The sequence below is a fragment of the Takifugu flavidus genome, chromosome 15 (genome assembly GCF_003711565.1).
Source record: "Takifugu flavidus isolate HTHZ2018 chromosome 15, ASM371156v2, whole genome shotgun sequence".
NCBI classification, from domain to species: Eukaryota; Metazoa; Chordata; class Actinopteri; order Tetraodontiformes; family Tetraodontidae; genus Takifugu; species Takifugu flavidus.
This window is the reverse complement of record NC_079534.1, coordinates 14,368,124-14,387,333: the sequence shown is the minus strand read 5'-3', so window position 1 is coordinate 14,387,333 and position 19,210 is coordinate 14,368,124. Positions and strand designations below refer to the sequence as shown.

At 49.1% G+C, this 19,210-nt stretch overlaps 2 protein-coding genes across 12 annotated transcripts; one reads left to right on the top strand and one right to left on the bottom strand.

Annotated features, from left to right (window-relative positions):
- Positions 1-968: 968 nt before the first annotated feature.
- Positions 969-17,783, bottom strand: ss18 (SS18 subunit of BAF chromatin remodeling complex). Of its 11 annotated transcripts, XM_057056163.1 has the most exons (11): positions 8,179-8,403; positions 7,686-7,762; positions 7,507-7,591; positions 6,724-6,880; positions 6,132-6,362; positions 5,881-6,051; positions 5,497-5,574; positions 4,487-4,609; positions 3,445-3,575; positions 2,967-3,029; positions 969-2,301 (listed from the first exon to the last, which is right to left on the bottom strand). In XM_057056163.1, the coding sequence occupies exons 1-10, from the start codon at positions 8,245-8,247 to the stop codon at positions 3,012-3,014; spliced, it is 1,140 nt and encodes a 379-aa protein (XP_056912143.1). In that variant the 5' UTR covers positions 8,248-8,403; the 3' UTR covers positions 969-2,301; positions 2,967-3,011. The 11 variants fall into 11 exon arrangements, 10 of the variants coding, with proteins under 10 accessions (XP_056912143.1, XP_056912141.1, XP_056912146.1 ...); XR_008953899.1 differs by having other exon boundaries at positions 2,967-3,575; XM_057056161.1 differs by lacking the exon at positions 2,967-3,029.
- Positions 8,933-10,899, top strand: psma8 (proteasome 20S subunit alpha 8). The gene is made up of 7 exons (XM_057056171.1): positions 8,933-9,152; positions 9,607-9,733; positions 9,808-9,932; positions 10,015-10,137; positions 10,230-10,349; positions 10,574-10,636; positions 10,714-10,899. The coding sequence occupies exons 1-7, from the start codon at positions 9,051-9,053 to the stop codon at positions 10,807-10,809; spliced, it is 756 nt and encodes a 251-aa protein (XP_056912151.1). The 5' UTR covers positions 8,933-9,050; the 3' UTR covers positions 10,810-10,899.
- Positions 17,784-19,210: the final 1,427 nt, after the last annotated feature.

The following is a 19,210-nucleotide window of genomic DNA, read 5'->3' as shown; positions in this document are numbered from 1 at the left end:
TTCCCCTCAGTGGTTCGGCGCATCCTTTTGAAAGGTACCCTGAATTATAATTATCAAAATATTGAACGAGATAATCATCCTCTTAAATGATGCTGCCACTATCTGAGTGCGGGAAACACGCACGGTTGACGCGCCCCTGCGAGCCCCTCTAAAGAACTCATTTACAATTTGTGAAAGATTGCGCTGCCTGATATGACGGACGTGAACGCACCACTCACCCCGCATCTATTTAAACTCGTCCAAAGATCCTTCAGGAGTCTCCTTGCCCCCCACCCCAAACACCCCCCCCCCCAGCAGCCCCAAACCCAGTCGCGGGAGGAGTGACTTTGTCCGACCCCGATGCCGTCTGCGAGAGCACAGCTGAGGGCAGCAGCTGCCAGGGAGGACTGGTGGGGGGCGCCCAAAACGCCGGCTCTGCCAAGCGGAGTGGGCCGGGGGGAGCCCCAGTGGCAGCTGGGAAGGGAGGGGCGGCCAGCTGTGGATCAGCAGGATAGTGGGTCGGTGAGGAGATGCCACCAAGAGCCGAGCGGGGGTACAAGAGTGCAGATATTCGGACCCGGAAGCGTCGAACTTCGCCTCTTAAAGCTCCGCAGCTGATGAGCCGTCCGCGCGGACCCGCCGCGTCAGCACCGGGGCCTCCTTCACACCCGCGCGCCTCATCTCACGTGCTGCGGCCGCACATCTGGTGCGCCATCTGTGTCCCTCCGCCCCCAGCGTGACAGGTAGTCCCCCCCCGGAGAGACGGGGGGGAGGAACAGAACGGGAGACGGACACGGAAAGTAATTTTGGGCGAAAATGTGCTCTGGACCTCTCTGCGTGCATCTGGACCGGACAGACAGGCCCGCTGGGCGGCGCGGGGGGGCTCCGGCGGATGAAGACGCATCTGTCACACCCGTCATTGGTTCCATATTACCAGGATAAACGGGCAGAAACGCGCACCCGCAGCATGAACGAGGCTCACACCAGTGTATATTAAAGACTTCTCCAATTTATTGTACAGTTATACAAGACACAGATGAGAGCAGGTCTTTCTGCTGCTGTGGTCGGGGATCCATGACGTCAAACACACCAGGGGTAGAAAAAACTGCACCGCTCTCGTTTTCTACCCCCCCAAAACCATGAGCTGAGAACATTAGTTTCACATCTTATGTTACATATTTGACAGCGACTGTAATATTCACAAACAACACTATTCGACATCAACTCATGACGTTTATTCAAAAGAAAAGATGAATCCAGCGCAGCGACGCCCAAAACGAGGAACGTGTCAGAAATATTTATTGTAACGTTTGATCTCGGCCATTTGCAGTCAATGGACAAGACTGAGGTGCTTATAAAAATAGTAACAAAAATAAAAACACAAAGAGAATCTGCAATGGAACCTGCTACGCGCCACCGACCCCGTCCGCCGAGTAACACGGAAAAACCAAATTAGACTAGTTTCTCCATCGGGTCATTCAAAGTTGTAATCCCCAGAGCCCCCACCCCCACCCCCGCTTGTGTTTTAGAACTTCTTCACTTGTTATTTTACAACAGAGTCGTCACCGAAGTAGCAGATTACACTGAATACTTACACGAGTCAACAAAAAAAAAAAAAAAAAAAAAAAGCAAAGCAACACGCTGGATGGATCATCGTTTAAAAAATTGACACATACACGTGAAATAACACAGCTTTAGTACTAGTTCTCAATGTCTTATACAAAGTTAACTTGATCTAAAAAGCATAAAATATATTTTTACATCATCACATACATCAAGACATGTACCATGGCCTAGCAGGAAGTCGGTCTGGTGCCTTATTTCCAGCTCCCACGGTTCCTGACTGCTGGCGTTATTGCTTCTGATGAACAAGGAGCGGGTGGGGGGGTGGTTGTGTGTGTGTGGGGGGGGGGGGGGGCACAGAAATGAAGCACCAGAACAGATTAAACACGGACATTTGAATCATCTCCGATATCCAAACCTGTTGCGCGCTTGTTTCACAATCTGCAATGCTAAAGGATAAGGCAGTTCCACATTTAAGGCATTGCTGCTTTGAGACATACCGGAGCGGAAGGGGGGGGGGCGTTGATACTACCGAGTCGATGTACACGTAAAGAGCTGTGCGACAGCCCGAACAGAGGGGAGAGTGTTCCGCATCTACGTATTTTTGTGTCTGAGAGGATCTCAACGAGCTACAACCGTCAGTTAGGCCCGATCAGCTGCTGACCAGAGGCCAACGCTGAGACAGACCCCAGCAGAGGTGTTGGGTGGGGGGGGGCTGTTGCTGTGACCCTCTCATTGCTGGTAATTTCCATACTGGCCCTGTAGAGAAAAGGTGCAACAGGTTGGTGTTAGTGACGCTCCCAGAAACAGCCAAAGAGTAAAAAAAAGAAGCGCGAACGGGACGAGGGTGACAGAAACGTCTGGGTTGGACCATCGGCTGCGGTGGCCGGTGTTGACCAGCAGGTGGCAGCAGAGCGTCACAACTGTGAGCTCGGAGGTCTAACGTATGGACGTACATACATCGGGTCGGTGCAGCGGCATGGCTGACGACACTACTGCCTATGCAACAGTGGACACTAGGGCTACCAATCAGTGCTGGATGCATTTCTAAACAGGGGTCGAAGTAAGATTTACAAAGCAATAACAGAAGACAGTAAATTAGAAAGACGTTGGAATTTTAAAATATACTACGATCCTTTCAGCAGTGTGTGTGTGTATATATATATAGATATTTAAAAAACACATTTTCAGCAATTATATATTACATTTCAGCAGACAAAATAGGCTGTGTTTCTGGACCTCTTGACTGAAAATTCGACCCCTGGTTAATAACAAAAAAAGAAAACAAGGAAAGAAAAACAGAGAAAGAAGGAAAGAAGGGAGAGAGAAACATGGCAGAAAGAGGCAGAAGAAATAAATGCAAATTAAGGCTAGGTGGTCAAAAAATCTAGATTGGACATTGAGGTCTTCACAGCAACCATTACCTTTGCTTCTTACAGAGCTAGTCAGGGGTTCAAATCCCTGGGTCTTTATTTCCTCATGTGCCCCTGAATATTCAAAGATAAAGATATCAAAGTATAGCTGTGGTCCCCACATAAGACCACAGGAAATACAGGGCAACAAAAAGATCTCCCTTTAAAACACTAGAGCAGTCTGCATCAAGTTAAAGGAGGAATCTCCATAACAACCCCCCCATGTTCTCTGGGAGTCCTCATATTTTATGGAACCGCCACATAAGCCAGGACATACAGCTCAGAGTAATGACTAACACATTAGTAAGACTTTTCTGCATTCAATATCGCCACAAATGTGATGAAAGCATGCACATTACCTATGAATATTTAACTCCACTTACCCTGATCTCGGATGTTAAAACACAAAACATCGTAAATCATAAGAGACAGACTAAGACAAATGTGGAGGCGAGCCGTGGCGACCGTGCGCTCTCGTGGCTATACTCACCTGGTCGTAACCGTAGGGACGCTGCTGCTGGCCCTGCGGGGGTCCAGGCTGAGGGGGGCGGTAGGCGGCGTACTGCTGTCCTTGCCCCTGAGGGTAGTTGGGATACTGCCCTGGACCGCTCTGGGAGGGACCTGAAAGATCCAGAAGCTGTTTCACAAAGATGCCGGGAGATCTGAACGGATGTGTGAACGCTAATCTTTGATTTCAGGACCAACCCCACCGTTTTGTTGCATCTCTCTGTGAACCGACGAACACTGTAGCGTTCAAAGGCTCCAGGAGCGAAAACAGCCCAAAGTTTTGCTCATTAACAGGTTCCATTTCCTACTTGTTACTCTGAACTCGGGGGATTCCGTTCGTTTTCTATCACTAATGGGCTGCGATTAAAAAAAAAAGCTGATGGATGACAAAGAGAGGGTGGAGGATGTGTCGGACCCATTTGTTAAGACTGCCTCCACAACAACGGTGAATAACAATGAGGGAGTCGGTGCTGGAGCCAGCCAGCGGTTCCCTAATGCAAGAAGACATCAAGGATTCTGTTGGTCTTCATTAGAGAAACAGGCTTCATTAAAAAAAGGAGAGAGACTCAGCCCCCGTGCACTGTTGCATCCCGTGCAGGTGCTGGGAAGGACCGGGCAACGCTTGACTGGGGGCTCAAGTCAAATGAGGCCCACGCAGCATCGTTAGTCGTTCATAACGCCTCGCGCTGTCGAGCGGAACCTTGTGGGGGCTCGTGAGAAAATGTGCCTGTGCCAGATGAATCTCACCTCCCAGCCTCTGCTGCTCAGCGAGCTCATTACTGAGATGAGCTCCAGCGAAGGGAGGTTACATCTAAAACACCGCAAAGAACACAGACCTGGTGGCGTCAACGCAACATTTTTAAACACCCTTCAAACAGGCGGAAGCTCCGTTAGGAACCCACCAACCGTCCGCATCCATCCACAATCACCCAGTGAAATGCTAACGCTAACAGGCGCCAAGCCACAATAGCTGCTGCTGCGAGGCGCGGAGGGCGCCCCCTAGAGGAGGAGGCTGGCAGACTCACCGTAAGCCTGCTGCTGTGGAGGGTAGCCCTGCTGACCCGGGTACTGCTGCTGGGGTGGGTAGCCCTGCTGCTGGGGGGGGCCCTGCTGGTATGGCTCCTGCTGCTGGCCGTACTGGGCGTTACCTTCGGGGAGCAACAGCACGCAACGTGAACAAAGACAGGGCGAGCAACGGCGGCCGGGAGGCGTGAAATGAATGCGTTCTTCTGCTACTTTTCGGGAGGAATTGATGCGGAATCTGTAAGAATTCGTTGACTTTGTTAAAAAAGGAAAATACAACACAACTGCGCGGCGACATTCTACAAGCAAAGGTTGTTGTGGTGGTGTTAGAAAAAGGCTAAAACTAAGTGATGCATGCTGTGGTGAGTCGGAAAAGAAAAGAGCTCCAAGTGTTATTGTAACGCTACACTGATGCCTTTAGGTGCCCAGCTTTTATGCTTCTACACAGAATCCACATTATAAACGGGACAACAGCCAGGTTTGATCCACAATTCCTCCAAATACGAGTAGATCCACCACCATGGCTTTCAAGTACATTAAATTAGACTCGACTGAATTATAGATATGCGTCATCTGCTGTTTAGACTCATGAGACCACCCCGAACAGAAAAATCCTCCAAAGTTTCTTGATAACTAATTAGCCTGCTAGCTAGTTAGCAGCAGAGAGGTCCTGTGGGTTGACTGGATTCGTCCTGGATTCATCCTGGTCGTGAACCAAAGCCGCCCAGCGGGACCCCTGAGGAGGCCCAGATCTCTGACGGCGATGGAGGAAACCAGGCTCAGCCCAGGAGCCTCCCTCCTTTTACTGCCCCTGACCTTTCCCTCACTTCTGAGTGGAACACCAGCCCGAAGAACTGAAATTTGTCTCAGCCCGGAATAATTTTCAAATTCCCAGAAAATAATGAAGAAACTGAAATCGTGATTTTTTGGCACAGTCTCTTTGCATCATTTGTGTTTTAACACAATTCCTGGGTTTCTCTTTGCTCCTGTTCAGATTGTAGGGTTCTCCTACCTTCTGAGGCTCCCTGGCCTGCGTGACTGTACTGGTCCCCATAGTAGTCTTCCTGCCCTGGGTACTGCTGAGGGGGTCCTACATACACATACACACAACATACACACAAGTAGATTCAAAGGATTGAAGAGTTGCTTGTGTGGGGGGAAGAATAGAGAGGATGATACCTTGCCTCTAATCGTTAGAAAGGTTTCTTTAGATTACTTATTTGTTTCTTTTTCTTTTTTTTGATTGGAGGCTTTATTTTAGAGGTTTAGACCTGGGGAGGCTGATCTAAAGCAGTAGAAATGGAGGAAGTAGAGAAAAGGAATAGGAGGAAATGTAGATTGTTAGCAGAAGAACCGGTCGCAGCGTTCACCCCCACAGACACTCGGACGGCTTTACCTTGCTGCGGAGGTCGATACGGTGGCATCGGCCTCTGCCCCATGACGTGGTTGCCCTGGTTAACCTGGCCCATCATGCCCATGGGGTTCTGCTGTCCTTGGTAGTGTGGCCCGGCACCCCCGGGGGGCATGTTGTACTGTTGGGAGGGGGGCTGCTGGTGCATCATGGGCCCTGAAGTACACCAAGAGAAGTTAGAAAAACCCAAACCTGCAGAAAACTCTGCTGGCACCAACAGGAAGCAGCAGCTCTACCCTGATTTGGCGGCATGTTCATGTTTGGTCGAGGTGCGTAGTTGCCCATGGGCTGCCCCTGGGTCATGTTCATTTGGTTCTGCACTGGCATGCCTTGGGAAGAGGGGACAGCGTGATTGTAACCACCCATAGACCCGTGGCTGCTGGGCGGCAGGTTCATAGAGCCGCTGGGCATGTTGGGGGGCTGGTTGGGACCTGGCCCGGGACCTTGCATGGGCATGTGATTTGGCCCTGGGAAATAGCAACACAAGTGAATGGTGATGCTCCTGGAAAAGCTCAGGACTGCTGCAGACACAGGCACACGGGTTCATTTCTGTCAAGCAGTGAAAACGGTGAGAAATGAGACGACTAAAGGCTGTTGGGAACGGCCTTAACTGACATCAGCTTTAAATGACTGTACAGTTACTGCACCACAGGAAGCAGCGTCGAGAAAGAGAGGACGAGTTTAGGACCACCAAAGCTGGCAAAACGGTGACATCATCTTTCAGTGGATCGACCTCCCTCACAGCTCTGTGCTGTTGCTAGGCAACCCCAGTGAGGAAAGGAAGAGAAAGAAGGAGGGAGGGAAATTTCAGAGAGAGGGTTCAACTACCAGGCATCTGTCCATTCATCTGGTTCTGCATGTGGGGGGCCGGGGGGCCGCCGCTGACCATGCCGTCAGAGGGCATGTTGTGGCCGTGGGGAGGTTGCGTTGGGGGCCCGCTTTGGTTCATCCCGCCAGGGCCCATGGGCATATTCTGAGTGGGCGGCTACAGGCAAACACCCGGGAAACAAAAACACCATCAGTGGCAGGAATAAAAAGATTCCTCACATTCATCAAGAGCAAGACGAAGCAAACAAGGTCGAATGGGTCAGTCATGTCGTTAAAAATCAGGAAATTACTCATTAACCAATAATTAGAAAGAAAACTAGATTGCAGATAAGGTGATATACGCCATGATGTTGTAACATCCAATATAGAAAAATGACAATTGTGAACACTGAAAAGCTGTCGGTCCAATAAAATTGTTTTTAATGTTTCACTGTCAACATCTTTTAGGGAATTAGAGGCTCATTAATAAGACTAAAACGATTAAAAGAACATTTCATTGGTGCAGCGCAGAGAAAGTATCACATTACCAACTCGTTTACACAATGACTGCAAGGATGGATGTGACCATATTCCACAAACACACACAATAATAATAATAATAAATCACTTAATCATTCATCATAGAATTGATGTCTTCTCTATTATTGCATTTTTAATCACCTCTTACAAATGTGCGGTCACATCAACACTGACTAAACTGACAAAAGTCGCCTATCGTCACGTATCATCCGTAGTATTATACACACACACGCACACACACGCACGGCCAGTAACACCACTCACCGCAGGGAGGAGGGACTGCATGTTTTGGTTGGAGTCTGCTATCGTCGCCAGATACACCAGATTTCTGTGCAGCATCTGTTGGTACCTGTGCAGGTGGAGGTTCACCGTGACGGGTTGTGAGAAAACGTGATATTAAAGAGGCAGAAAAGGCAAAGGAGCACAACTTTGTCCGTACTCACTGTGAACACTCTGCAGTCTTTCCTTTACTCTGGAAGTCCATTATACACTGGATCAGCTGGTTGTTTTCGTCAAGTAACTGCACACATTTGCACCATGTGTTAATATAGAGCATAAAATGTTGAAAGCAACAAAGAGTAAGCAGAATTCCGGGCCATGCGAATCATTTGCACCGCAATATCAGGCTTTTCTTTTACATGCGAGAGTGCATTTGTTGCTAACAAAAGACGCATTTTGCTAGCTAGCTGCCCTTAGCCAACGAAACCGTGGGCCTTAAAGTACAATTCCATGTTAGTTCGTTAAATCTAGCCGAGCCCTGTCGTGTAATCTCGGGAGCGTGACTCTGGGCACATTCATATTCACCGCGCTTTGACCCTGTAAAATCGTTTCCGATCTATTCAGTCACCCTGGACGGCCGCTGCTACACTGATTAGCCACCGCTAGCACACTGATGCTGGAGCCTCCATTCTGAGTCGCGCTAAAAAGATGAATTACCTTTTGTATTCCAGCGGGTGTTATATCACCTTTCCCACGCTGTCTATGAGGTGTAAACGCCACCGACATGGTGATACTCGGTAAAATAATATAATCTAGAGCATAAAAGTCAAATGTGTGAACACTTAACAAACCAGTTACAAGTCAACCCAACAGCCACAATTGGGATGAAATTTTGTAATGGATTGAACCGTTGTGGGGGGAGACTAACAGGGATCAAAATCTTGGTTGGCGTATAATTATCCAATAAAAGTTCAAGGCTGTCACGCAGTCGTCAGATAATTAAGAAATAAATGCTATGCTCACAGAACACTTAACTCTTCCGGTAAACGTACACATATTTTTTGTGAGAATTAGTTACTGCGTCACCTATTTATTTTCAATAATGGAACGGCCTGGTCCAGTCCAACAGATGACAGGAAATTGTTCAGTGAGGGGGGTTGGAGAACAGTACACTTTCGTAATATTCAGCTATTATCCATAATCTGAATGAATGTTGCACATCTGTAGATTTACGATTTGTGGTCCCGGTTTTATGTGCTAAATTGAATTCCCATTGCAGCCATTGTGCTTATCAAACATTAAACTACTCAAAAAGGTATCGGGTGAACATCGAATATTATTTTAACTGTGATTATATTGATTTAGCAGCAAATCTTTCACGTCACATTAACACGAAAGAAAATCGCAAATAGTGCGTTAAATATTCTTTAACTTCCCCCGCCGGGTTTGACCCCAGTTTTGGTACCGTCCGGGTTCATAGTTCATGCGCATGCGCAGTTCCCACACATGACAGCGCTCGTTAGCCGATACTAGCTGAATCATTTGTTGAAGTACTGTCTTTTCAGTAATTATACACACGTCTTAGTACGATGGCGGCAAGGTATGACAGAGCCATCACTGTATTTTCGCCTGATGGTCATCTCTTTCAAGTGGAGTACGCACAGGAAGCTGTAAAGAAAGGGTCCACGGCGGTAAGTTTTAAAATGAAAGTAATTTTTTTAAGCTAACAATAGCAATAGTCAGCTAGCCTAACAGCTAAGCTCCCACCTAAACTGAGTTTAAATCACTAAAGTTGTAAATTTCGTCGTTACTATTAGCAGTTGGCTAGATTTCACAATGGGGCTTCTTCCTATAGTTTCATAAATGGCAACTAAATGCTGTGTTAAAGGTTCGTCCTGAAAGCACTTTGTCGCTGTGTCACTCTCACAAGTTTCGTTTTTAGTGTTCCCACAAATTTACCCTGATGTTAGTTTGCAGTTAAAAATGTGGAGGGCAAAGTGTTATTAAAGCTTTACATCACTTGCAGAAAATCTTTGTCACGATTTAAAAGCAGATCAGTGAATTACATCTTGCCGATGACATTTGCTATGACACGCGTAATAACTGTTCAATAAAGGTTTTCACCGATTATTTTGTTCTGAACAGGTGGGAATTAGAGGGAAAGACATCGTTGTGCTCGGCGTTGAGAAAAAGTCCGTCGCCAAGTTGCAGGAGGAGAGGACTGTCCGTAAGATATGTGCCCTGGATGAGCATGTCTGCATGGCGTTTGCAGGTAACCGAATAAGAACATAAAACATCGTTCACCTGTCTATGAAACGATAATCTCATCTCTCTGTCTTTTGTCAGGTCTGACAGCAGATGCCCGTATTGTGATCAACAGAGCCCGTGTTGAATGCCAGAGCCACAGACTAACGGTTGAAGACCCAGTCACAGTGGAATACATCACGCGCTACATCGCTACGCTGAAGCAGGTAGCGCTTTGGATCGTTTGTGGCCGTGGGAATTTCCCCTATGTCTTGGGAAAGGTTGCATTTCTCCTTGTTGTGTTTGCAGCGCTACACTCAGAGCAATGGGCGCCGGCCATTTGGAATCTCTGCACTAATTGTGGGCTTTGATTACGATGGAACGCCCAGGCTGTATCAGACGGACCCATCAGGAACCTACCATGCCTGGAAGGTCAGCACGGTTCTACTGTCTGTTCCTTTAGTCGTTGTTTTGTTACTCCATCGGTGTACAGAGCATTTTCTCTCTTTCTCGGGGGGGAAAAGGCAAATGCAATTGGACGCAGTGCAAAAACTGTAAGGGAGTTCCTGGAGAAGAACTACACGGATGAAGCCATTGCTGGGGACAACGAGGCCATCAAGCTGGCTATCAAGGCGCTGCTGGAGGTAAGATCAGTTTGAAAATTCCTATCAAACATTTCAAGCCTTTCATGTTCAGGCTCAAACATCTTTAAGCTGGATGACAGAAGTAGCGTAGAGAGCAGTTCCAAGAAAGAACCCATATGTGAATGTATGACCAAAGTTTAAAAATGCTATATTTAGCTCTCATGGCATCTAAGGTTCGTTAAGTTAACGGGACTGAGACGCTGAGACGGTCTGTCATCTTTCAGGTCGTCCAGTCGGGTGGCAAAAACATCGAGCTCGCCGTCATCAGAAGGAACCAGCCACTAAAGGTGATTGGCTGACCTGAATTGTCTTTTTCTCGCCCAGGTTTCACTTTTTAATTTCAAAGTCGCTTTTTTTCTTTCAGATTTTGGAATCCAAGGAAATCGAGGCCCTGGTGGCTGAAATTGAGAAGGAAAAGGAGGAGGAGGCAGAGAAGAAGAAGCAGAAGAAATCAACTTGAGTCAAAATAACAATAAAGCGGAGAGTCAAAAGTCTGTAACATCCCCCAACGTAATGGAAGCAAATGATAATAAAGCTGACTTGTTTGTAATGTGCTGCTGGTTAATAGCCTCCCTGGATTCTATTGTCTTTGTTAATGGTGCAGCAAATGGTCAGAATGGAGGGAAAATGGCCTCTACCTGGTTTTCTGCTCTCATCGATTATTCCAGCAGATCCTGAGAAAGATGACTATGATTTTAAAAAGCACTAGCGGCAGCAGAGTGGACGTGTGTGTGTGTGTGTGGGGTGTGTGTGTGTGTGTGTGTGTGTGTGTGTGGGGGGGGGGGGGGGGGGGGGGTGATGAAGCCCAATGGTGTTCATTTATAAGAGTTCTGCCAGATCCAGGATGAGAGCGGGACAGAGCGTCTGTCCTCGCTTGCTTTATAAAGCGCTCACCTCTCCCTCACTCATTAATAACAAATTAGTGATGAGCCAATGAAGTGTCTCATGGGGGCCTGGCGAGACCCCGTTCTGCCACCCCCACCCCCCCTTCTTTTTTTATTTCACCCTAAATTCGCTTATCAAGCAGCCGCTGCTCTGAATTCTCAACGACACAATTATGGCCGGCGGTGTGGTAGGGCTGCTTAATGGGATCCTGGCCCCAGACCCCAGTGGGAACTTTCAGTGACTTTAATCTGGAGCCCTTTGAAAAGTTGCGCCGCTGTGCTGAGGAGCCCCGGGGGTTCCCTCCGACTCTCACCAAAGACATAATGGTGAATGGTAAAGTCCTTCATTTAGAATCGGCTCCCCCAGCCAGGATTTCTAAACTAGGTGCCTCGACTACAGAGCAATTGGACTTTGTGAGCCGTTTGTCTTGTTTGTGAGTCTTGGGATCATGTTAGGAGATCAATTAATCCTGCAGTATTACTACCGTGTCTCCAGCTCCCGGGAGGGGGGAGCAGAGCGGCTCTGCCCTGCGTGGAAGTCTGCTGGAGAAGGTTATTGTCAGCCGAGTGAAATCCCCTAAAAGACACACGTGCACCTTAATCAAGTTTATATTCTGGCTTATCCAGGCAGTCTCCTCCACGTGTCGCAGCCCCTCCGCCCCCAAACCTGTTTCGGAGCCGCTCCGGGAGGACCTCCTTCCCGTCCTTCTCTCCTCTTTGTCGCCGTCGCCCGCCATCAGCAGCGTCGCCCCCGGACAGAGTCCATCTCTCCCATCGCTGCGGCTGCTGCTCGTCATTAATGGCTTCACCAGAGGTCACCGACGGCCTCGGGACGCGTCCTCTCCGAGCAACAATGCGCGCCGCCGCGGGGCCGCCGACGAGTGCATCGCTTGGATGTGTGCGCGCACATACAGATACCCATACAAAAAACAGCGCCCCCCCCCCCCCCCCTCCAATAAAAATCTGTCATGCATGCAGCTAAAGTGAAACTGGGAACAAACATTGCTTATGTGCTTTTTAGGGATTTGTAAAACTTATTTCCAAGTCAGATTTCTGTCTCTGGATCTATTCTTGTAACAGAACCCCCCCACCTCCCCCACCCCCAGTGGCTCGTTTTTAGACCGTCCTGGGATGTGTGAATTCCGAATGGCCGTGGGTCCAAATCGCCTCCTTCAGAACTCCTTCAAGGTTAACTGCACACAGACATGCACCCCTGGGGGCTGAAGGTTACATTAGTCTTCCATTAAAGACTGCGGCTCCTCCAGGTGTTCCGGCTCGGTACCGGCAGAGGGCAGTGTTGCATAAAAGCAGCAGCCTGCCATCGTCTCTCTTCTCACTCTCTGTCCTGCAGATTGACAGTGTGGCTGACATCTTTGTTCCCCCCTGCTTTTCAACACACACAAAAGGCCTCTGAAACAATTGGAATCTATCTGCGGTGATTTGTTTCCCTCCAAAATATCATCAGATGAATAAAGCGGCGCCGCTCGTGGCCCACAGCGATGGCCAGGCTGTCATAGTGTGTTGGGTCATAAAAGGCTACGCTCTCAACACTGTCCCTTTTCTGCTTGTCACATGTCGACAGTTACGCACCCGTGTGTGTGTGTGTGTGTGTGTGTGTGTGATGCCCCTCGGGGCTCTGCAGCAGTATGAAGAGAAGTTTGGGCTCATTGGTGAGCGTCCTCCCAGATCCAGGAGCGACCAGAACGCTACATGTTTCTTTCAATCTTCCCTCTCAACTTGTAGCTTCGGGGGTGCATTTTAGAACCGATTGCATTTTTTCTGTCCTTAAATCAAGCTCTTGCATTCAGACACACACTCATCACACACACATGTCTCTTAATTTTGCATGAAAACACACCACATAGGGTGAGGGAACACATGCCACTGACAGCTCTGCTTTATTTTTGAAAGGTGCTGGAATACTAACAGTTCCTGTAAAGAGGCCAGAAGGATGGTTTAGAGTTACCCCCCCTCACCTGTCAGTAAAGGTTTTGTCTGGCGGAAGAATACAAGTTCATCTGTCTCTAATTGAAAGGAGACACCACTGGACCTAAAGCGGAAGGATGAGGGACAGAAAAGAAGGCAGACAGAGCTGAAATAAACAATTCCCAGGATGCCGCGGGGCAAACCCGAACGGCCTTCAGGGCTCCGTGGCCTCTCGGGCCGTGGCAGAAGCCAGTCACACACATCACATAGCATTACCCGGGATGGGGTTACAGGAAAATGTCAGCCGACGCATAAGGAGGAACCATCAGCCCATAGGATAATTCGATTGCCCGAGGGAGGCGCGATCTTGCATTCCCACGATTCCTCTCTTTCCACCCACACCCTCTTTTCATTGTATTTCTGAATCTATTTTTCCTTTCTGAGGTTGTTTCATGCTTCCCTTTCTCCCCTTCGCTCTGCATCCCTGTGAACGGAGGCGTCCTCGCGGCGGCGCCTCCTCCTCTCCTGCGCGTGGGAATTTTGCGGCCCGTCGTTTTGGAGCGTGACCTCCGATACCTCGGATTACAAGCCGAACCTCATCCAGAATCTCCTGACCCTGCTACAGTGTCTTGGAGCATGGACCCCCCCCCCTCATCCCCTTCATGCCAGGGTTCCACGGGGCATCTTTTGGTCCAGATGTGGTTAAGATGCAATAATGTAAAAAGGAAGCGATGGCGCAGGAGCGTGCAGCTGCAGCTCTGTGCGTGCGCCGGGCGAAGACAGAGAAATATGGAGAGAGCAAAAGAAGGATAGACAGCGCGCAGATATGTGAGTGCGTCTGACAGAGAGGACAGCCCCGCAGGCAGGTCCCAGCCCTTCAGCACCAAAAATGACACATGACTGCTTTGACTTTTGTCATCCCCCGTCTCCCTCCGCCCCCAAACCCAAGCCTGCAACAAACACCAAGGCCTAGCTCGGGTGCACACACGCACGCACGCACACACACACACACACACACACACTCTGAGACACACAGTCACACACTGTATACTGCTTAGATTACATTATCTTTATCCCCGGGACATGAGCCCTCCTTGTTGGATGACATTTGGGCTTGTGCAGCACTAAGGTTACCTTTCTTTGCCCCTGAGTTATAGATGGCTGTCTGCAGAATGCATTTGAAATGAAGGCCAGGGGTGGGTGGTGTGTGTGTGTGTGTGTGTGGGGGGGGGGATCAGATGAGAAAGATTTCCAAAAGCACTTTGATCAGAGGCATCAACAGTCACGCACAAACTTGTTAAGCAGTATGTAAATTTGGGCTGATACTGAATAAAGTTGCCAGAATGGCATGAATCCATTGTGCTGCGATGATCAAAATAAAAGAGGGCTTCATACGCTGGGGGGCAAGAAAGTCACAGACATGAAGGTTTTTTTCCCCCCCTTCCCCTTTTTTTCTACAAAGGGGCTGATGGGATGCAGAGAAGAGAGGAGGGGAGGGAAATGAAAGATAGGGGGAAAGCCTGGAAGGATCTCAATCTAAATTAGCGCAGTAGAAGTGAGACTCTGCTGAGTGAGACGTATAATTAAAACCAAAGTGATGAAAACATCAGCGCTCATCCAGCCCTCCACCAGATGAGCTTTTCGGAAATTGCCGGCGCGGTGATGATGGGAGAGCGTTCCGAGGCCGTGGGTATTGTTGGAGAAACGGCGAGCCGCACCTCGGCGCCGTCCCCCGTCTCTCTGCTCCGTCTCACCTTGGCGCTGTCTGACACCCTGAGATGAATAGAAGCTGTCACCTAAACTCTTGTAGCCTGTCAGCTTTTAAACAAACAGCAGAAGAAGAAGAAAAAAATCACAGGAAGGCATCCAGCGTGAGAACTGGAGGACTCTCGCTGTGATTGAAGACGCGGCCGCGACCCCGAACTTGGTCGGTCACACCTCGCCGCCGTCTAACCAGGACGCTTAATCACGTCCTTCTTCTGCGCCCGTGTCTGGAGCCCGTTCCCCCCCTCCAGTGGTGTGTTCCTCCACTAAATCTGTCCATCTGACGACAAATGTACCTGCACCCGACAGACCTTTCAAAAAACCCCCACAAGTCTTACTTAGCGAGGGGTAAAAAAACCGCCAGGCCCCTCAGGTGTGTTCCCTCTCACGCTGCCTGCCTGCACCTGCACAGAGTCTCTCAAGTCCTCCGTGTGTCTCTCCTCACAATGGAGACGTTGCATCGCCTCTGGGTCCTCTCTCCAGCTGAGAGCCACCTCTCTCCAGAGGACAGGGGAGGAACAACCGCCAGCGCCAACAACTGATCCAGGCAGATAAAGGTGCAGGAAGGGAAGGAGGCGGCAGTCTGGGCAGCGCCGACCTTCCCCGATTCCACCGCCATCTGACCTAATCATTCATGACGCATGACAATGATTCACCCCTTCAGTCAAGTGGTGCTAAAACCAGAGCGTTCTGGGAGGTTCTGCCCCAGACCGGATGTCAAAATACCTCAAACTGCCATAAAAAGTGAACCTGCTTTGCATTAAACTGGCTCCGTGAGAAAACACCAGGCTCCCGAGGTCCCTGGAGCCCAGCGGAGCTGGCGGAGGCAGGTGACCCACCCACAGATCGGCGCCCCCTAGGGCGGCTGACTGGAATGGCGGTCGCAGGTCGCCGCGGCTGCAGCTGGAGGCCCCCGAGGATAAAGAGGAGAACGGCGATGCTGATGCAAACCAGACTTCCGGGGTTCCGTATTCACCAGGACTCCGGGTTTGGTTCCTCGGTCATCTCCTCCTGGTCTCAGTCCGGCTCGGGAGTTCTGGGAAAGCCGAGCAGCAGCGTTTGTCCTGACAAAGACCTCGATACGAGCGGGGGCCTGAGCGAGAGTGCTTATTTTATTCTCTCCCACGCCGCTGCGGGCGATGGCTGTATTAATGCAATGGCAGGGATCTTTGAAGTTGTGACTTTATGAGACAAAAGCTAATTTCCTTTCCTTTGTTCATTATCGAGGGAGACTTCCAGCAGGGCGGAAAGCACGCTGTGCTAATTATTCCGTTCTTGAGTCGTCTTGAAAGTGTGAACTGGATTTTACTGGGCCTCTCACAGGTGAGCGGGAGGATCCGATGCACCAACACGGAGGGACGCTGATGGCCGACAGGTCACCTCAAACACGGCGTCCACGCCGCCGAGTCGCTTCCCTTCAGCTCCAAACAGAACTTCCCGATAGCAGCACGCTCACAGCCTCCCCGGACCCAAAAACCTGATTTTACCTGAACCCAATCTTGCAAACGAGTTGCAGAGTTTGTGGGGCCAAGTTTGACACGTGACATAATGGGATTTCCACCTTTCCCTCAGCCCGAGCTTGGCAGAGCATGAAGGCGAAGCCGCGCTTCCCGTTCCGTCTTTACGGCGTTCCGAGATGCCGCCCACAACACCTGAGCGCGGCCCAATCACGGAGGTGTTCCGTGGCATCCAGACGGGGTCGCACTGAGCAGGAGAGGAGCCTCCTCCTCTTCCTCCTCCTCCTCCTCCTCCTCCTCATTTGTTTGTGCTCATTTCATTCCGCGTGCAGCCTCCTGGCAGGCAGGTCAAGGTTTACCCTCGCACCACACACCATTTCCCTCACACGCCGCCGGGGGGAGGAACACTCGGCGCCAGAGGCAAGGGCAAAGCCGCGCGGCTCACACAGCACCGCCGCCATCCCCACCTCCACGGTCGCTGATAGAGAGGCAGCTTCCACACAATCAGCGGCCGCCCTGTCTTTATTTCCCCCGTTTTCCCTCCCCTCCCCCGTCCCTCCTCTGCCCCCTGCCCTTTATCTGGCTGTATATTATTGATTTCTGTCAGTGGTAAGGTATATGTCTATTAACCGACAGATTTAATAGAGCGACAATAGAAAGCTACTCATTTGTTCCCCCTGTAGTGTAAGTGTTCATATTGAGAGTGTGATACTAACCCTGGCTAGGAGCTAGTGCTGGATTTTTAGCTGTAAATGGAAAACGCCTGTGGGCTTTTCATTTTCTGGGCCCAGACGTTCCCTTCATGGTGTCGGAGCCCTTGTGTTCACAGAGTTCATGTTTTGCTGCAGGGCTTCTCTCTTTTTTTTATTTTTTTTTATTTTGTTTTATCTCATAGCTTAGACTAGCAGGGCTTTAACTCCCAGAGGACTCCTGCGTAGCAACCGCACAGATCAACAAAGTAAGTTTGTTTATGTTGGCTGTGTCCGTATGTTGTCGACTTATACATTTCTCAGTCTCCATTTCCTGCCTCTCCTTGCCCCAGGGGGAAAGAGCCCTCTAATTGGATCTTGTTCTAATTGAGCCTAATACTGGAGCTAACCGGAGTTGGGCCCTGTGGCTAACGAAGAGCTGAATCAAAACTAGGCACTAAAACTTTGACTGTGCCTGTGTGTGTGTGTGTGTGTGTGTGTGTGTGTGTGTGTGTGTGTATGTGTGTGTGTGTGTGTGTGTGTGTGTCCCTGCTTTTTGCTCTATATTTTAACATGAATGCATCACACTGTTCTACAGAGTAACACATGCCTTGCTGCTGACTTGGGATTGATCAGCGGTGCGTCTCCGGGTTCCTCCGTCATTTCTAATCAGTTCTGATCCAACGGTGGTCAGTGGGTGGGCACCACATTCTTGTCAGTCAATCTGTGAACATCAAAAAGGAATGAATCATCTTCAGCTGTGTTCCTGTCATAAAAATACTCCACAGCTTTACCGTATTTTGCATGTTTGGGCCTGTTTAGTCGCTCCGGATTTGTATGCTAACCTCGCTACACGTCTCACTGGCAGCTCCTCACATTACTCACGCAGCCTTTGAAGCTTGTAGTGTTAGCGAAGCTAATCATCCAAGTTTCACTTTCACCTCTGTGATCAACGTGGTTGGTGGGTTTCACTGTGTCCTGGAGGATTAATTTTGACTTGTATAACATGAAATTGGTCTGTATGTCAGGCTCGTCCTACATTTAGCTGTGCTAGCATGTCGGCTATTCTTTCGTAGACTGTTTTTTGCCTGGACTTTGTTGTCCGTCCACTTCTGGTAACTTCTTTTGCTCCATTTTCAAAGTTAAGTTTTGAACTTCAGTAAATTATTGTTCTTCGGCGCATGTTGGGGGAATGTTTGGGGTTCGTGAAAAGTTTTTTTTCCTTGAGTAGTTTTTGGTGGAAGTGGATTTTAAACAAATGCTGAAATTTCTTGCAGTGGAAAAGAGGCCATTGGCAGAGATGCTTGATCCTGGGTTCTTCCTACATCTCCTCCCCCCCACCAGAGTCTGAAGACCTGCTCACAGCACATTTCCTGACTGAATCTGCTTATTATTCTTACTTTGCTTGGCTAAACATTGAAATAGACAGAAAGAAATGGAAAATGAAGGCCACCAAGTTTACTGCCGGGGGGGTTGGGGACCAGAATGACTTCTCCAGGTCCCTCGGGCTAAAATAATTTGTTTGTGTGTATTTATTTTATCTTTCTGCTGTATATCTCAGAAATGCCCAGGTGTACAGACACGCTGCACATCCTCACAGTTCAATGTACGGATATCTAGCTACCCCCCCGTAGGTTTGAGGCTACTTTCTGTCTCCACGTCAAAACTCAAAGACAAAACGATCATTTTGCCACATCTTATTTAGAGTCAACGAGGTGGCCAGTGGGCAGCTGTTTCCATGAAACGACACATAAGTCAGAACTACAGTCGCAGTTTCAAAGTCAAGTTAAACTTTGCTGTTTACATTTAATAGATTTTATGCCAACCTTGGCACTTGCAGACAGCCCTAACACATGGCTCATCTAACCTCTCACTTCTTTAACTGGGAGTCTTCTTCTCTGGCTCGTTATGACTACGAATCAATTTTGCACCGTCTTTGCGTGGATCCTCCAGGTTATTTTAGGGAGTATTAGCTGGCAAGAGTTGTTAGCTTCAGGTATTGCTGCTATGAAGCCATTAGCCAGTTAGTTCTATGAATAAATGCAGCAATAGTACGGTATGAACTTAGTTCCACAGCTTTTTTTTGTTTGTTTTTCCACCCAGCATCTCTTCTCTGCTCTTAAAAACATGATTTTAATAAA

What these genes read in the sequence shown, in the direction of transcription:
- ss18 (XM_057056160.1), bottom strand. Translation starts at nt 8,247, where the DNA reads ATGTCGGTGGCGTTTACACCTCATAGACAGCGTGGGAAAGGTGATATA. An exon ending in CACCCGCTGGAATACAAAAG is followed by an intron (nt 7,763 to 8,178) that starts GTAATTCATCTT and finishes AAATGTGTGCAG; the next exon opens with TTACTTGACGAAAACAACCA. An exon ending in AAGACTGCAGAGTGTTCACA is followed by an intron (nt 7,592 to 7,685) that starts GTGAGTACGGAC and finishes CCACCTGCACAG; the next exon opens with GTACCAACAGATGCTGCACA.
- psma8 (XM_057056171.1), top strand. Translation starts at nt 9,051, where the DNA reads ATGGCGGCAAGGTATGACAGAGCCATCACTGTATTTTCGCCTGATGGT. An exon ending in TGTCTGCATGGCGTTTGCAG is followed by an intron (nt 9,734 to 9,807) that starts GTAACCGAATAA and finishes GTCTTTTGTCAG; the next exon opens with GTCTGACAGCAGATGCCCGT. An exon ending in ACATCGCTACGCTGAAGCAG is followed by an intron (nt 9,933 to 10,014) that starts GTAGCGCTTTGG and finishes TTGTGTTTGCAG; the next exon opens with CGCTACACTCAGAGCAATGG.